Raw genomic sequence first — 16194 nt, forward strand, 5'->3', positions numbered from 1 at the left:
TTTTTTTAAATTAATATCATGGAAGAAATTTCCCAATAAATTTTAATTTAAGTTTTGATTCAATTTAATTTTAATGGGAACACCAAAGAAAAGGAAGAATTTGTTTTTTTATTCCTTTTGTAAGGATCAATATAAGGTCATGGCCATGAGAATGACAAACAAAAATGCTAGACTATCTTCTAAACCTTAATCATTAGTATGTTCTCCACTATTTGTATCTAATTAAATAAAATTCTGGAACAATTAAAATATTATTTGTGAACAAAAAGAACCAGTAAATAATTGAAAAACAAATAGAAAAAAAAAGAAAGAAGAGGAACAAAATGTTATAAATTACAAATGAGAAAAGAATGATCTTGTAATTTATGCATTATTATTGCTCTTTCATTTGTTAATGTGTTGTTGATTAACAAAGAACATGTGAAACATCAATTTTAGAATATTACCATAAAATATAATAATTAAAAATTAATTAAATTAAAATGAGACACTGAGTAACATGTCATAATGAAATTGTTTAATATTAAATGAAAAATAAAATATTTGTAAATTCACAATTCAAATATTAATGAATAATTCTTATTAAATAATTATCTACCAAGGGCTATGTTATATCAAGTTTAATTTACAACCCATAGAAAAACAAAACAAAAATGAATTAATGTCAAGTTGTATGCTAAGTAGAATTCCCTAACATTGTATGTATTTTGATTAACATATGTCAAGATATTTAACAAAAACTGGGTCCTGGGAAATGGGAATCTTGACATTTAGACACCGGGGAGTCTATTCTGCACTTTGTGCAAACGTCTTTCATCACACACAAAAAAAAGTTTTAAAGAAATGAAACCACAACCATTTTTTGTTTCGGTTATGAGGCCAGATACATCTGACATGACCAAAAAACACCCCAACCAAAAAAACACACAAAAAAAAAAGTTCTAAAATATTGTGAAGTCATCAGTTCCTTCCACCCACAACCCCTATCCCCAACTTTAACCAGGGGCCTAATTCACTAAACTCTCGCAACTTTGCTATCTCCAGTGCAATGCAAAAAGACTTACAGAGAGGATGCTTTGTTGTCTAGCAGAGCCTAAGAGACCTTTGTGAATTAGGCCCCGGGTCTATAATCCACTTAATGTTCAGGCATGTTCTCTTGGGCACACACACCTCGGCAATCTGAGCTGCTTGTCTATGACAGTAGGTCAATGGTTAGAGAGAGAGAAAGAAGTCAGTGTAGTGGCCTTAATTACTTTTCCATACTGAGCCACCAACTCTCACTGGGTTGAAGCCGGTACAAGGATACGATCCTAGTGCCTAGCAATCTTAAAGTCAATAGCTTAACCGTTATGCCACTGCCACAGAAAGTAGATTAACTGAGGTGGTGGTCGGGATCTGGCTTGTTTGTTTATGTAGCCAATAAAATGAATGCTGCATCTAGAAAACTAGCTACATCTGTGGGGCCTAATTCACAAAGATCTCTTAGGCTCTGCTAGACAACAAAGCATCCTCTTTGCAAGTCTTTTAGCATTGCACTGCGAGATTGCAAAGTTGCGAGAGTTTATAATGAAATAGGCCCCTGATCTAACATCCAACAAAGAGATGATGGCAAGACCAAGCTTGTCTGCAACAGATCAAGTTGCCAATAATTAATGCTTCCCTACATCTCTGGCCTGATACCCAAAACAAAACATGGTTTTGGACTATTAACAAAACAAACATGAAAAATTTAATAAAATATACAGACACATTTAGTGAAAAAAGAAACAAAAAAACCCCTTATATTGGTCACCTACGTCCCACCTATAGGAGGAACACAAAAATATGGGGCCGAATTTATGAAGCCAGTTGTTTTCTTAAACATAAGCATTTAATTATTGTAAACGTATGTAGTTACACGTGTGTATGAGAAAACAGGTCTTTGTAAATTCGGCTCATGGAGTAAATGACAGGAAGGCCCTATGAAATTCAGAATCAATGCCAACAAAGTAACGTATAACATGACAAACTCTAATATTCTGTAGTGTCGGACAGACATGAAAGCAAGATGCCATTTAAAGATGAGTATATATACAAATAAATGTAATAACTTATGATAAAACCAACAGATCAACGACGTCAATCCTAGATATGTACAATGAACTCTGTACAATAAAAATGTTGTGTGTAAAATTCAACGATAATTAATTCAATGGGAAACGAGACGCAGTATTATAAATGCAAAATAAAAACATACGTGGTGGAAAGACAGATAGAACGCTGACACGTATTGCAGCGTTGTGAACTGGGTTTGTGAAGACCACACCATCCCCGAGTCCTTTCTCAGACATAGCCAACAGAAAATGAAAAGTTTGTGAAAGAGAGTGATACACGAGGACTGTTCCAAAAACAATGGCCTGTTTTTCTTAAATGCAAGTGTAAACATTGGAAATACAGGTAGTTACAAGCAAGTGCAAGACTAAAACGGGCTTTGAAAAAAAAGTGGTCCATTAACTTAAAAAGGGGAGTAAATACTTGAAAGGAGTTGGGGTGGGGGAGGGTGGGAAATGGACGTTTTGGGTCTTAAAGACTTTGAACATTTAATGGGCACACCAAACAAAATCTGGACCATCACAAGTTTTATAAACACAGGCACTATACTTCAGGTACTTCAAAAAACACCAACAATGAAATGGAGTGGTAATGAATAATGCAGAGATGAAAATACAAAAAGCTGAAATGATGTTTAAAAAGATAAAACCTATACACAATATCTAAATAAAAAAATTTCCCCCAGCATTTCCGATCAAATACACTCTACTATTTTTGGAACAGTCCTTAACAAAAAGAAAGTAGTTTAACCTCATGTCTTAGGAAGTAATATACAAGCACCAACAGTGATGTTTGCAGACAAATTAATGAAAATGGAAAACTGAAGATGAACAGCCTGATATATATCGTCAAATATCTTGAATCATATCTAAAAGGACTTCATATGCAGCCATAACCTTTTGTTTTCTTCTTTTTTTTCTTTACAAGTTTCAGCACTCCAGTCTTAAACATAGAATAACATATATTCTCAGTCATGAACATGGAATAACATAATATATATACTCTATACAGTACTAATTGTGAGCACAATGAACATAGAACCCACGGCACTCTCCAAAACGTGCTAATGGTAGATATAAGAGTTTGTGGCCCAACAGCCATATAATTTAAGACTGAGGTCATCAATTCTTATATTAAAAAAAAGAAAAATTAAAAGAAGAAAAAGAAAAACGATGAGGTATCGGTTTTTATGACAGGTATCACATACGTCTTTTGTCATGTCGCAAAATAAAACATGAAATATTCGCAACTGTTAAATATGACAGGCACCAATTCTGGGTTTTTAAAAATACATTAGCCAGTTCTTAGAAGACGTCTTTTTGTTTGTGACCAAAACCTCAAGTTATTGTCACATTTTGAGTCATAAACAAGAGAACGATCAGAAATGTACTGAATGTGTCAAAATCAATAATTTAAGTTTAAGGTTAAAACTCAACAGCAACAGAGCTATTTAGTAATTAATTAATTATTAATTTATATATTAATTATTTCATTACCGGTACACTTAATAAAGTAATATTAATTATTCATGCCAATTATTTCATTACATTTAACTTAATCAAGTAACTAATGATTCATAATACAAATTATATAATAATTTTATATATGAAACTTCACAAATTAGTTCCAACTCCCATATATATTTTTACAGATGCAATCAAAGATAAAATGTATATCTATTTTTGTTCACCATTATTTATCGTATTGAAAAAAAGTGTTTAACAACATCACTAGAGCACATTGATTTATTCATCATCAGCTATTGGATGTTAAACATTTGGTAATTTGACAGAGAGGAAACCTGCTAGTCATGATGCAAAGGCTGGAACGAGAAATAGCCCAATGGGCCCACCAATGTGAATTGATCCTAAACTGGACTACATCCCGCCCCGTATCATATTGAATGCATATAACATCAAAATCGAACGTAACACTTTTCTCAGCATATTGAAAACACTGACCTGATATACATAACCATGAAATACAAAGATGGAAACATTAATAAAAACATTCTTCATCCTACGAAAACATTTGTGCCATACATATGAACAATGGCAAACAAAAATAGATACAAATTTTGTTTACTTTTATGTTTATAAAATTATTATGTCATATAGTTAACCGATTATTGTAATGATACCAAAACAATTTTAAACAGAAAATCTGAGTTTGTGTTGCAATCCTCAAAAAGTCAAAATGGAAGCAGTACTACCAATTTGAGAACATGCAGTGATTCTAATTATGTAATGGGTCCAAACTGCCAAAAAATATTAACCTTATTATTTAAGAAAAACAGGAGAACAACATACGTTTCAGGATCTACTTAAATAATGAGATGTCTCCCATTCTGTTTCTCTGACCACTTTCGCTCCATACAAGTCTAGTCTATTTTATATAAATATTTTAAATTATCTTTGAAAGAAAAAAGAAAGAAAAAGAGGGACTATTTTTCAAAGTTTAGCACCTATGACGTATAGCTTAAGTCATGTTGTCTTCTTATTTAGGCAATGATACCAGTGGGACCAGTTTTAAAACTGCAAACTACAAAGAACACAATGCAAAGGGCATAGTTAAATTAAATCAGCACTGAAAATAAATACCCTTAGAAACAGCATTATACAAGCACCACGATATCGGGGGGTGGGGAGAGGAGGAGGAGAAATATTAAAGCATTTTTTTAAAGTATAAATCTGTTTCAATTTTGGTCTTGAAACTTTGCTGTAATATCAGGGAATACTTTGTTCAGTATCAAGTTGTGATTTGCAATGCAAGTTTCACATACAGCTACACAATTCTGTAACGTTAATTACTAGTTGCTAATCAAAATTATGAAAACAAAATGTTCTCTGAACATTTGAATAGCTTGGCATGAAAACCTATACATGATACTTCCATGTAACAATGATGATCATTTTGTACACCTAGAATAAAATCTACATCAAGATCTTAACTTTTTAGTAAAATATAAACACTAAGATCTTTTTTTCGTAATTTTTTTCTGCACTCCTAGATTAAAGCACTTTATCTGTTGTTTTAAAAGCACATTTATCACAAAATAAATATTAGATAGGGTCCGTCTTAATGGAGGGATTTAACTACAACCAAAGTCTTGTGCATTTTATACCAAGTAACTAGATCATGTGAATGCCCAATCCTGGTACATCTGGGACACCAGGCGTCACACCTTCAACAAATAAATATTAAATGGGGGCTATTTGTTATGAAGGAGGGATTTAACAAGTACAACCAAAGTCTATCGTGCATTTGGCATTGAGTAACTAAATCATGTGAATCCCCAGCAGGTTACTTCGTTGTCCCTCCTGATACATTTGGAAACCCAGATGTCACTATTCCAAAATAAATATTACCTGGGGATCCTTTCGTTATGCAGCAGGGATTTAACAAATCCAACAGTAATCTATTGTGTACTTGAAACTGAGAATATTGTATGGGATCCTTCATAATGGAGGAGTGATTTACCAACAACTGTAATCTACTGTGCATTTGAAACCGATCCAACTCGTTTGTATGAACGGCTGCCCCGAAGATGGTGACAAAGTTGTCTCCCCTGTCTGATGAATCTGGCCATCAGGTGTTACCGTTACAAATAAATATTAGATGGGGGTCCTTCGTTATGCAGGAGAAATTTAACAACAAGTGCAATCTACTGTGTATTTGAAATAGAGTAACTTGTTTGTGTAAACGGTTGCCTCAAAGATGGTGACGAAGTTGTCCCCCCTGACTGATGAACCTAGCCACCAGATGTCACCATTACAAATAAATATCAGATGAAATCTACTGTGAATTTGAAACCGAGTAACTCGTTTGTGTGAACGGCTGCCCTGAAGATGGTGACGAAGTTGTTCCCCCTGTCTGATGAACCTGGCCACCAGATGTCACCGTTGCCATGGTTCCCATCTGACCGGCAGACGCCGTCTGCGAGGTGGAGGAAGGCGGGCTGGGATACGTACTACTGGCTGTAGTTGTCTCCCCGTCGATCGAGTTTGGGGTGGACGGCGCCCCCTGGTAGTCGCGCACAACCTGAGAGGAATGGGCCATCATCTTCTGTCTGACCTCGCGAATCTTCAGCTGAAGACACAGTTTGTTGGGGAAGATGTCAAAATGTTTTGACTGAAATGCCAGAGTGGCTTGAGCTGAAAAATTAATTAATAAATGTTTAATTGGGAAAGATGTCGAAATGTTTCGATTGAAACACCACAGTGGCTTGAGCTGAAATATTAACGAATAAATGTTTAATTGGGTACCATGTCGAAATGTTTCTACTGAAATGGCACAGTGGCTTGAGCTGAAATAATTACAAATAAATGTTTAATTGGAGAAGATGCCGAAATGTTTCTACTGAAATGCCACAGTGGCTTGAGCTGAAATATTAACAAATAAATGTTTAATTGGAGAAGATGTCGAAATGTTTCGATTCAAATGCCACAGTGGCTTGAGCTGAAAAATGTACAAATAAATGTTTAATTGGGGAAGATGTCGAAATGTTTCGATTCAAACGCCCAGGTGGCTTGAGCTGAAATATTAACAAATAAATGTTTAATTGGGGAAGATGTCGAAATCTTCAGAATGAAACGCCACAGTGGTTTGAGCTGAAAAATTTACGAAGAAATGTTTAACTGAGGAAGATATCAAAATGTTGCAGGCTTTAACTAGAAAATTAATGAAAAAATGTTTAGCGACATCTTTGCATGAAAGACATATGTTAGAGCAAGCTGAAGAAGAAGATGAATAATAACAACTTTAAAATGCCAAACCGTTGAAACGTATTGATCTCCAAGCGACATTAATGTTCCTTAGCTTGGGAATAGGTACCACACCCTGGACTACAGCTTTACCTACAATCACACAAGTCTTTGTGCACACTTTAGAATCAAAGTTAAACTTGGTTTTGTTTAACGACGCCACCATTGATTTATTAATCATCAGTAATTTTGACATGAAGTCTTAAAGGAAAGCCATTTTTTTATTTTATTATTACTAGCAAAGGATCTTTTATATGTACTTCGACAAGACAGCACATACCACATCCTTTAATATACCAGTCATGGGACACTGGTTGGGATGGTGAAAAAACATAATCAGAGAATGGGTCCACTATGGTGATTCGATCCTACAATGCTTGTTTGTTTGTTTAACAACACTAATAGAGCACATTGATTAATTAATCATCGGCTACTGGATGTCAAACATTTGGTATTTCTGACTCGTAGTCATCAAAGAAAACCCGCTACATTTTTCTTAATGCAGTAAGACATCTTTTATATGCACTTTCCCACAGACAGGAAAGCACATACAACGGCCTTTGACCAGTTGTGGTGCACTGGTTGAAATGGAAAAAAACACCACAATCAGCTGAATGGATTCATCAAGGTGGTTCGATCCTGCTACGCAAACACCTCAAGCGAGCACTCGACTGACTGAGCTAAATCCCCCCCCCCCCCCATCCTATGATGTATACACCTCAAGCGAGCACTCAACTGACTGAGCTAAATCCCCCCCCCCCCCCCCCTCCTCCTATGATGTATACACCTCAGGTGAGCACTCTACCGCTCTGCCCCTTTTAGACTAAAATGCTGGTACACACCTGAAGGGAAGAGCCCCTGTTCTTCAAACAGCTGTAACACAAGCTGCCTTCTCTGGTCCAGGATTCGTCGAGTGGAGAACGTCCCCGGAGAACAAGGAGTTTTCGGCGTGCGTGGCGACTGAAGTTCCTCAAATTCTTAATAAAACAGATCAGTATGAACATGTTTAACACATAATTTTAGTCATTAAAAACGTTCTAGTGACAGGGAAAACAAGTTATGATGGGTAGAAAAGTTAGGAATGTCTATTTTAAGGTTTTAATAAAATGTTATAGAATTGGCGGAAATATTTAATTTTAGTTTATCCAAAAAATGTTTTATCCAAACATAACTGTCAACTAAAAAACTTTTGCAGTTTATGACTTAAACAAAAATTAAAACATCTAAAAAATAAAATGCTTCTCATAAACTAACTTTTATGTTGCCAATGGTAGTGATTTGTACCTTAAAGATAAATTTAAAAACGTTGATAAAATAAAAAAAATTTCCACACATCCACTTTCATGTTTCCATAAACCCACTTATGGTAATAGTCACAATTTGTATCTTAACCTTAAATCCAAATAATTAAAAACAAAAATGTTTTCCATATTCCCACTTTCATGTTACAAACATTAACAAATATTTTTAAAAATATTTTCCATACGCCCACTTTCGAGTTACGAACAGTCAAGAGTTTTATCTTTAAAGTTAAATCAACACAACACTTAGGACATTTTTTGTTTTCACACATCTACTTTCATGTTACTAACAATTACAATCTGTAAATCTTAAGCAAAAATCTAAATATGTTTTAAAAACATGTTTACCACACCCCCACTCTCATGTTACTAACAGTCGTGGTTTGTACCTTTCCGAGACAGAATTGCCGGGTCGATGCCGGCCTCCATCGCCTCCAGGTTGAAGTTGCTACCAAAGAACTTGGTGTCTTCGAATCGCCCGCTTTTCGGAGTCATCGGCGTCGGCGTTCCGGACTCACTGGAGACCTTGTTATCACCATCAGTGGCGTCCTTCACTGAAGAGGAAAACACTATCTTACTGAATGTGTTTTGGGTTATTTTTTTATACATATATTCACATTAACTATCAGGTATGTTTCAGAATTAATTCTAAGATCGGGTGTGGGGGAAGATCAAAGTAAATACAGAAAAAAATATATAAAAACGAGACACCAATCAAGCAAATAGTCTGATTTTAGGGGTTATTAAGTTTAGGAAGGTTCCGTTCTGTACCGATATTCAAAAAATTTAATCATGAAAAACGTCTGGTTTTGAGAGTCCAGTTTTGAGGGGTTTTACAGTATTATTTAATACATGGGTCTGCCTCAATAGTTTTCCTGTTTTTATATGGCTCAAGTGGTGGGAATTAATGAACTGTAAAAAAGAGGAAATCTAGAGGACTCTGGTGTTGTGAACTGTAAAAAAAGAGGAAATCTAGAAGGGTCTGGGGGCAAGGACGATTAAACTGAGGAAACGCAATGTTCCATGAGAGGAAAACCGCGGATCCGAGGAGAATTCCCACCCCTGGTATATAAAATATATAGTCACAATAACCCTTAGAGTTGTCCACGAGAGGAAAACCGTGGATCCGAGGAGAATTCCCACCCCTGGTATATAAAATATATAGTCACAGTAACACTTAAGAGTTGTCCATGAGAGGAAAACCACGGATCTGAGGAGAATTCCCACCCCTGGTATATAAAATATATAGTCACAATAACCCTTAGAGTTGTCCACGAGAGGAAAACCACAGATCTGAGGAGAATTCCCACCCCTGGTATATAAAATATATAGTCACAGTAACCCTTAAGAGTTGTCCATGAGAGGAAAACCGTGGATCCGAGGAGAATTCCCACCCCTGGTATATAAAATATATAGTCACAGTAACCCTTAAGAGTTGTCCATGAGAGGAAAACCGTGGATCCGAGGAGAATTCCCACCCCTGGTATATAAAATATATAGTCACAGTAACACTTAAGAGTTGTCCATGAGAGGAAAACTGCGGATCCGAGGAGAATTCCCACCCCTGGTATATAAAATATATAGTCACAATAACCCTTAGAGTTGTCCACGAGAGGAAAACCACAGATCTGAGGAGAATTCCCACCCCTGGTATATAAAATATATAGTCACAGTAACCCTTAAGAGTTGTCCATGAGAGGAAAACCGTGGATCCGAGGAGAATTCCCACCCCTGGTATATAAAATATATAGTCACAGTAACCCTTAAGAGTTGTCCATGAGAGGAAAACCGTGGATCCGAGGAGAATTCCCACCCCTGGTATATAAAATATATAGTCACAATAACTCTTAAGAGTTGTCCATGAGAGGAAAACCGTGGATCCGAGGAGAACTGGTATATAAAATATATAGTCACAGTAACACTTAAGAGTTGTCTATGAGAGGAAAACTGCGGATCCGAGGAGAATTCCCACCCCTGGTATATAAAATATATAGTCACAGTAACACTTAAGAGTTGTCCATGAGAGGAAAACTGCGGACGAGAGGAAACCGAGGAGAATTCCCACCCCTGGTATATAAAATATATAGTCACAATAACTCTTAAGAGTTGTCCATGAGAGGAAAACCGCGGATCCGAGGAGAATTCCCACCCCTGGTATATAAAATATATAGTCACAGTAACCCTTAAGAGTTGTCCATGAGAGGAAAACCGTGGATCCGAGGAGAATTCCCACCCCTGGTATATAAAATATATAGCCACAGTAACCCTTAAGAGTTGTCCATGAGAGGAAAACCGTGGATCCGAGGAGAATTCCCACCCCTGGTATATAAAATATATAGTCACAGTAACACTTAAGAGTTGTCCATGAGAGGAAAACTGCGGATCCGAGGAGAATTCCCACCCCTGGTATATAAAATATATAGTCACAATAACTCTTAAGAGTTGTCCATGAGAGGAAAACCGTGGATCCGAGGAGAATTCCCACCCCTGGTATATAAAATATATAGTCACAATAACTCTTAAGAGTTGTCCATGAGAGGAAAACCGCGGATCCGAGGAGAACTGGTATATAAAATATATAGTCACAATAACTCTTAAGAGTTGTCCATGAGAGGAAAACCGCGGATCCGAGGAGAACTGGTATATAAAATATATAGTCACAGTAACCCTTAAGAGTTGTCCATGAGAGGAAAACTGCGGATCAGAGGAGAATTCCCACCCCTGGTATATAAAATATATAGTCACAGTAACCCTTAAGAGTTGTCCATGAGAGGAAAACTGCGGATCCGAGGAGAATTCCCACCCCTGGTATATAAAATATATAGTCACAATAACCCTTAGAGTTGTCCATGAGAGGAAAACCACGGATCCGAGGAGAATTCCCACCCCTGGTATATAAAATATATAGTCACAGTAACCCTTAAGAGTTGTCTATGAGAGGAAAACTGCGGATCCGAGGAGAATTCCCACCCCTGGTATATAAAATATATAGTCACAGTAACACTTAAGAGTTGTCCATGAGAGGAAAACCGCGGATCCGAGGAGAATTCCCACCCCTGGTATATAAAATATATAGTCACAATAACTCTTAAGAGTTGTCCATGAGAGGAAAACCGTGGATCCGAGGAGAATTCCCACCCCTGGTATATAAAATATATAGTCACAATAACCCTTAGAGTTGTCTATGAGAGGAAAACTGCGGATCCGAGGAGAATTCCCACCCCTGGTATATAAAATATATAGTCACAATAACTCTTAAGAGTTGTCCATGAGAGGAAAACCGCGGATCCGAGGAGAATTCCCACCCCTGGTATATAAAATATATAGTCACAGTAACCCTTAAGAGTTGTCTATGAGAGGAAAACTGCGGATCCGAGGAGAATTCCCACCCCTGGTATATAAAATATATAGTCACAGTAACCCTTAAGAGTTGTCTATGAGAGGAAAACTGCGGATCTGAGGAGAATTCCCACCCCTGGTATATAAAATATATAGTCACAATAACCCTTAAGAGTTGTCCATGAGAGGAAAACCACGGATCCGAGGAGAATTCCCACCCCTGGTATATAAAATATATAGTCACAGTAACACTTAAGAGTTGTCCATGAGAGGAAAACCACAGATCTGAGGAGAATTCCCACCCCTGGTATATAAAATATATAGTCACAGTAACACTTAAGAGTTGTCCATGAGAGGAAAACCACGGATCCGAGGAGAATTCCCACCCCTGGTATATAAAATATATAGTCACAATAACCCTTAAGAGTTGTCTATGAGAGGAAAACCGCGGATCCGAGGAGAATTCCCACCCCTGGTATATAAAATATATAGTCACAATAACACTTAAGAGTTGTCCATGAGAGGAAAACCGCGGATCCGAGGAGAATTCCCACCCCTGGTATATAAAATATATAGTCACAATAACTCTTAAGAGTTGTCCATGAGAGGAAAACTGCGGATCCGAGGAGAATTCCCACCCCTGGTATATAAAATATATAGTCACAATAACTCTTAAGAGTTGTCCATGAGAGGAAAACCGCGGATCCGAGGAGAACTGGTATATAAAATATATAGTCACAGTAACCCTTAAGAGTTGTCCATGAGAGGAAAACTGCGGATCAGAGGAGAATTCCCACCCCTGGTATATAAAATATATAGTCACAGTAACCCTTAAGAGTTGTCCATGAGAGGAAAACTGCGGATCCGAGGAGAATTCCCACCCCTGGTATATAAAATATATAGTCACAATAACCCTTAGAGTTGTCCATGAGAGGAAAACCACGGATCCGAGGAGAATTCCCACCCCTGGTATATAAAATATATAGTCACAGTAACCCTTAAGAGTTGTCTATGAGAGGAAAACTGCGGATCCGAGGAGAATTCCCACCCCTGGTATATAAAATATATAGTCACAGTAACACTTAAGAGTTGTCCATGAGAGGAAAACCGCGGATCCGAGGAGAATTCCCACCCCTGGTATATAAAATATATAGTCACAATAACTCTTAAGAGTTGTCCATGAGAGGAAAACCGTGGATCCGAGGAGAATTCCCACCCCTGGTATATAAAATATATAGTCACAATAACCCTTAGAGTTGTCTATGAGAGGAAAACTGCGGATCCGAGGAGAATTCCCACCCCTGGTATATAAAATATATAGTCACAATAACTCTTAAGAGTTGTCCATGAGAGGAAAACCGCGGATCCGAGGAGAATTCCCACCCCTGGTATATAAAATATATAGTCACAGTAACCCTTAAGAGTTGTCTATGAGAGGAAAACTGCGGATCCGAGGAGAATTCCCACCCCTGGTATATAAAATATATAGTCACAGTAACCCTTAAGAGTTGTCTATGAGAGGAAAACTGCGGATCTGAGGAGAATTCCCACCCCTGGTATATAAAATATATAGTCACAATAACCCTTAAGAGTTGTCCATGAGAGGAAAACCACGGATCCGAGGAGAATTCCCACCCCTGGTATATAAAATATATAGTCACAGTAACACTTAAGAGTTGTCCATGAGAGGAAAACCACAGATCTGAGGAGAATTCCCACCCCTGGTATATAAAATATATAGTCACAGTAACACTTAAGAGTTGTCCATGAGAGGAAAACCACGGATCCGAGGAGAATTCCCACCCCTGGTATATAAAATATATAGTCACAATAACCCTTAAGAGTTGTCTATGAGAGGAAAACCGCGGATCCGAGGAGAATTCCCACCCCTGGTATATAAAATATATAGTCACAATAACACTTAAGAGTTGTCCATGAGAGGAAAACCGCGGATCCGAGGAGAATTCCCACCCCTGGTATATAAAATATATAGTCACAATAACTCTTAAGAGTTGTCCATGAGAGGAAAACTGCGGATCCGAGGAGAATTCCCACCCCTGGTATATAAAGTATATAGTCACAATAACTCTTAAGAGTTGTCTATGAGAGGAAAACCACGGATCCGAGGAGAATTCCCACCCCTGGTATATAAAATATATAGTCACAGTAACCCTTAAGAGTTGTCCATGAGAGGAAAACCGTGGATCCGAGGAGAACTGGTATATAAAATATATAGTCACAGTAACACTTAAGAGTTGTCCATGAGAGGAAAACCGCGGATCCGAGGAGAATTCCCACCCCTGGTATATAAAATATATAGTCACAGTAACCCTTAAGAGTTGTCCCTACATTAATCCCATGAAGGTGTGTAGGGCAGGCACCCAAATAATCATTTAAACTCTGGATTTTTTCATTAATTTCCCAGTGCATACTTGGTTGAAATAAAATATATATATAAAAAACCCAACATTAGCCCAGTTTTCTCTCTCATTATCTCTGTGGTGCTTAACCATAAGTCTGATGCCATAAAACCACAATTAAAAGCAGATCAATTTTACAATCGCCCCCGAGTTGTCTTATTCTGAGGACTGAACCAGACTAATTTTGGTGCTCAATGTGTATTACTCTTACGAGGGGCCCAGTGGTAAAGTGCTCGCATGATGCACGGTCGGTTTGGGATCGATCCCCGTCAGTGGGCCCATTGCGCTATTTCTCGCTCCAGCCAGTGCATCACAACTGGTACATCAAAGGTCGTGGTATGTGCTATCCTGTCTATGGGATGCTGCATATAAAAGATCCTTTGTTGCTAATCGAAAAGATCGAGTAGCCCATGAAGTGGCGACATCAGGTTTCCTCTCTCAATATCTGTGTGGTCCTTAACCATATGTCTGACGCCATATAACCGTAAGTAAAATGTGTTGAGTGCGTCGTTAAATAAACCATTTCCTTCCTTCCTTACTCTTATGACGTACAATAATTCTCTGTAATCTGGATTACCACATCCTTCAATATACCCGTCATGGGACTCTGGTTGGGATGGTGAGAAAACATATCAGAGAACAGGTCCACTAAGATGATTCGATCCTACGATGTTTGTTTGTTTTGTTTAACAACACCACTAGAGCACATTGATTAATTAATCATCGGCTATTGGATGTCAAACATTGGGTATTTCAGACTCGTAGTCATCAGAGGAAACCTACTACATTTTTCTTTTGTGTGCACTTATCAAATACCTAGCCCCGATGTTGTCGTCTTCTTCTTTTTGCGGTAGCCGCTGATGATAGCTCGAGGACTCTGTGGGATCGGCGTCAACGTTTCAGACTCTTCGGGAACAAACTGTGGGAGAGATTCAAACTTCTTCTCGAAATTCACCTGCTCCAGCACCCTGTAAATAAAAATATTTAACTTCATTCTTTGTTTCTTCTTCTTCTTTTTTCACTGCTTTCAAAATAAGTTAGATCATGAAATATCTGAAATAATATGACACAAAACTGTTATAAAAAAAAAGATAGATTCCCACTCTTTTTAGAGTTATTTCCCCATCTAAAAAGTGTTATTCCAAATTATGTGAACTTTTACCACATATTCAGTATCTATTTTGTTTACATATGCATCATCTAAAGAAAGAAAGAAAGAAATGTTTTATTTAACGACGCACTCAACACATTTTATTTACGGTTATATGGCGTCAGACATATGGTTAAGGACCACACAGATTTGGAGAGGAAACCCGCTGTCGCCACTACATGGGCTACTCTTTCCGATTAGCAGCAAGGGATCTTTTATTTGCGTTTCCCACAGGCAGGATAGCACAAACCATGGCCTTTGTTGAACCAGTTATGGATCACTGGTCGGTGCAAGTGGTTTACACCTACCCATTGAGCCTTGCGGAGCACTCACTCAGGGTTTGGAGCCGGTATCTGGATTAAAAATCCCATGCTTCGACTGGGATCCGAACCCAGTACCTACCAGCATGTAGACCGAGGGCCTAACCACGACTCCGGTCATCTAAAGTGTCCAAAGTATAGCTATTTTAACTTTTAATGATTTCCACAAGAATCTTATCATTATTACAAATATCATCATCATATCACTAAAAACCAGCCAGTTATTTTGAATTATTATTCAGGGGTGGGAATTGGTGAACTGTAAAAAAAAAAGAGGAAATCTAGAGGAGTCCCAGAAATGCTTAAAATCCTAGATTAAAATCTGTGCCATCTGACACATTTTGGAGGAAAGGACTATTAAAATGTGAGGAAAACAGCTGATCCGAGGAGAATTCCCACCCGTTATTTTCATCGTAATACCACTAAGTCACGTGACCACTTACTTATCCATCCCATCATCCACTGACTTCTTAAAGAAGCTTCGTCGAGGACTGTTCACGCTGGGCGATGGCATCGGTGACTGATTCACTTCCGGCGGTACCATTATCGGTGGTGGTTTGTGCTTAGGTTTGGCCTAAAAAATATTTTTTTTAAAATCGAAATTAGTTTCTGAAAAATAATCAATAGCAATCATTGTTTAAAAAATGGATAAAATGTTTTGACTTATTTTTGAAAACTGTCCAATTTTTTGGTAGATTACTAAATGAATCTCTAACCATAATCATAAATGTCATAAATATCGCCATGCAAAAGTAGAAAAACTGCAAACAAGGTTTCTTTCGCCTATAAAAATTAAAGGAAAGGCTAGGT

At 37.5% G+C, this 16194-nt stretch overlaps 1 protein-coding gene across 2 annotated transcripts in view; it reads right to left on the reverse strand.

The window, feature by feature from the left end:
- Window positions 1–16194, reverse strand: part of LOC121386200 (protein capicua homolog) — a 91252-nt gene continuing 75058 nt past the window's right edge. For both annotated transcript variants that reach the window (XM_041517031.1, XM_041517032.1), the window contains exons 14-18: window positions 15828–15958; window positions 14731–14882; window positions 8545–8709; window positions 7697–7831; window positions 1–6245 (exon numbers count right to left, since the gene is read on the reverse strand). In XM_041517031.1, coding sequence (XP_041372965.1) covers window positions 5887–6245; window positions 7697–7831; window positions 8545–8709; window positions 14731–14882; window positions 15828–15958 — 942 coding nt within the window. In that variant the 3' untranslated portion in view covers window positions 1–5886. The remainder of the gene's footprint in view (window positions 6246–7696; window positions 7832–8544; window positions 8710–14730; window positions 14883–15827; window positions 15959–16194) is intronic.

Source organism: Gigantopelta aegis, chromosome 12, assembly GCF_016097555.1.
Source record: "Gigantopelta aegis isolate Gae_Host chromosome 12, Gae_host_genome, whole genome shotgun sequence".
Lineage (NCBI taxonomy): Eukaryota > Metazoa > Mollusca > Gastropoda > Neomphalida > Peltospiridae > Gigantopelta > Gigantopelta aegis.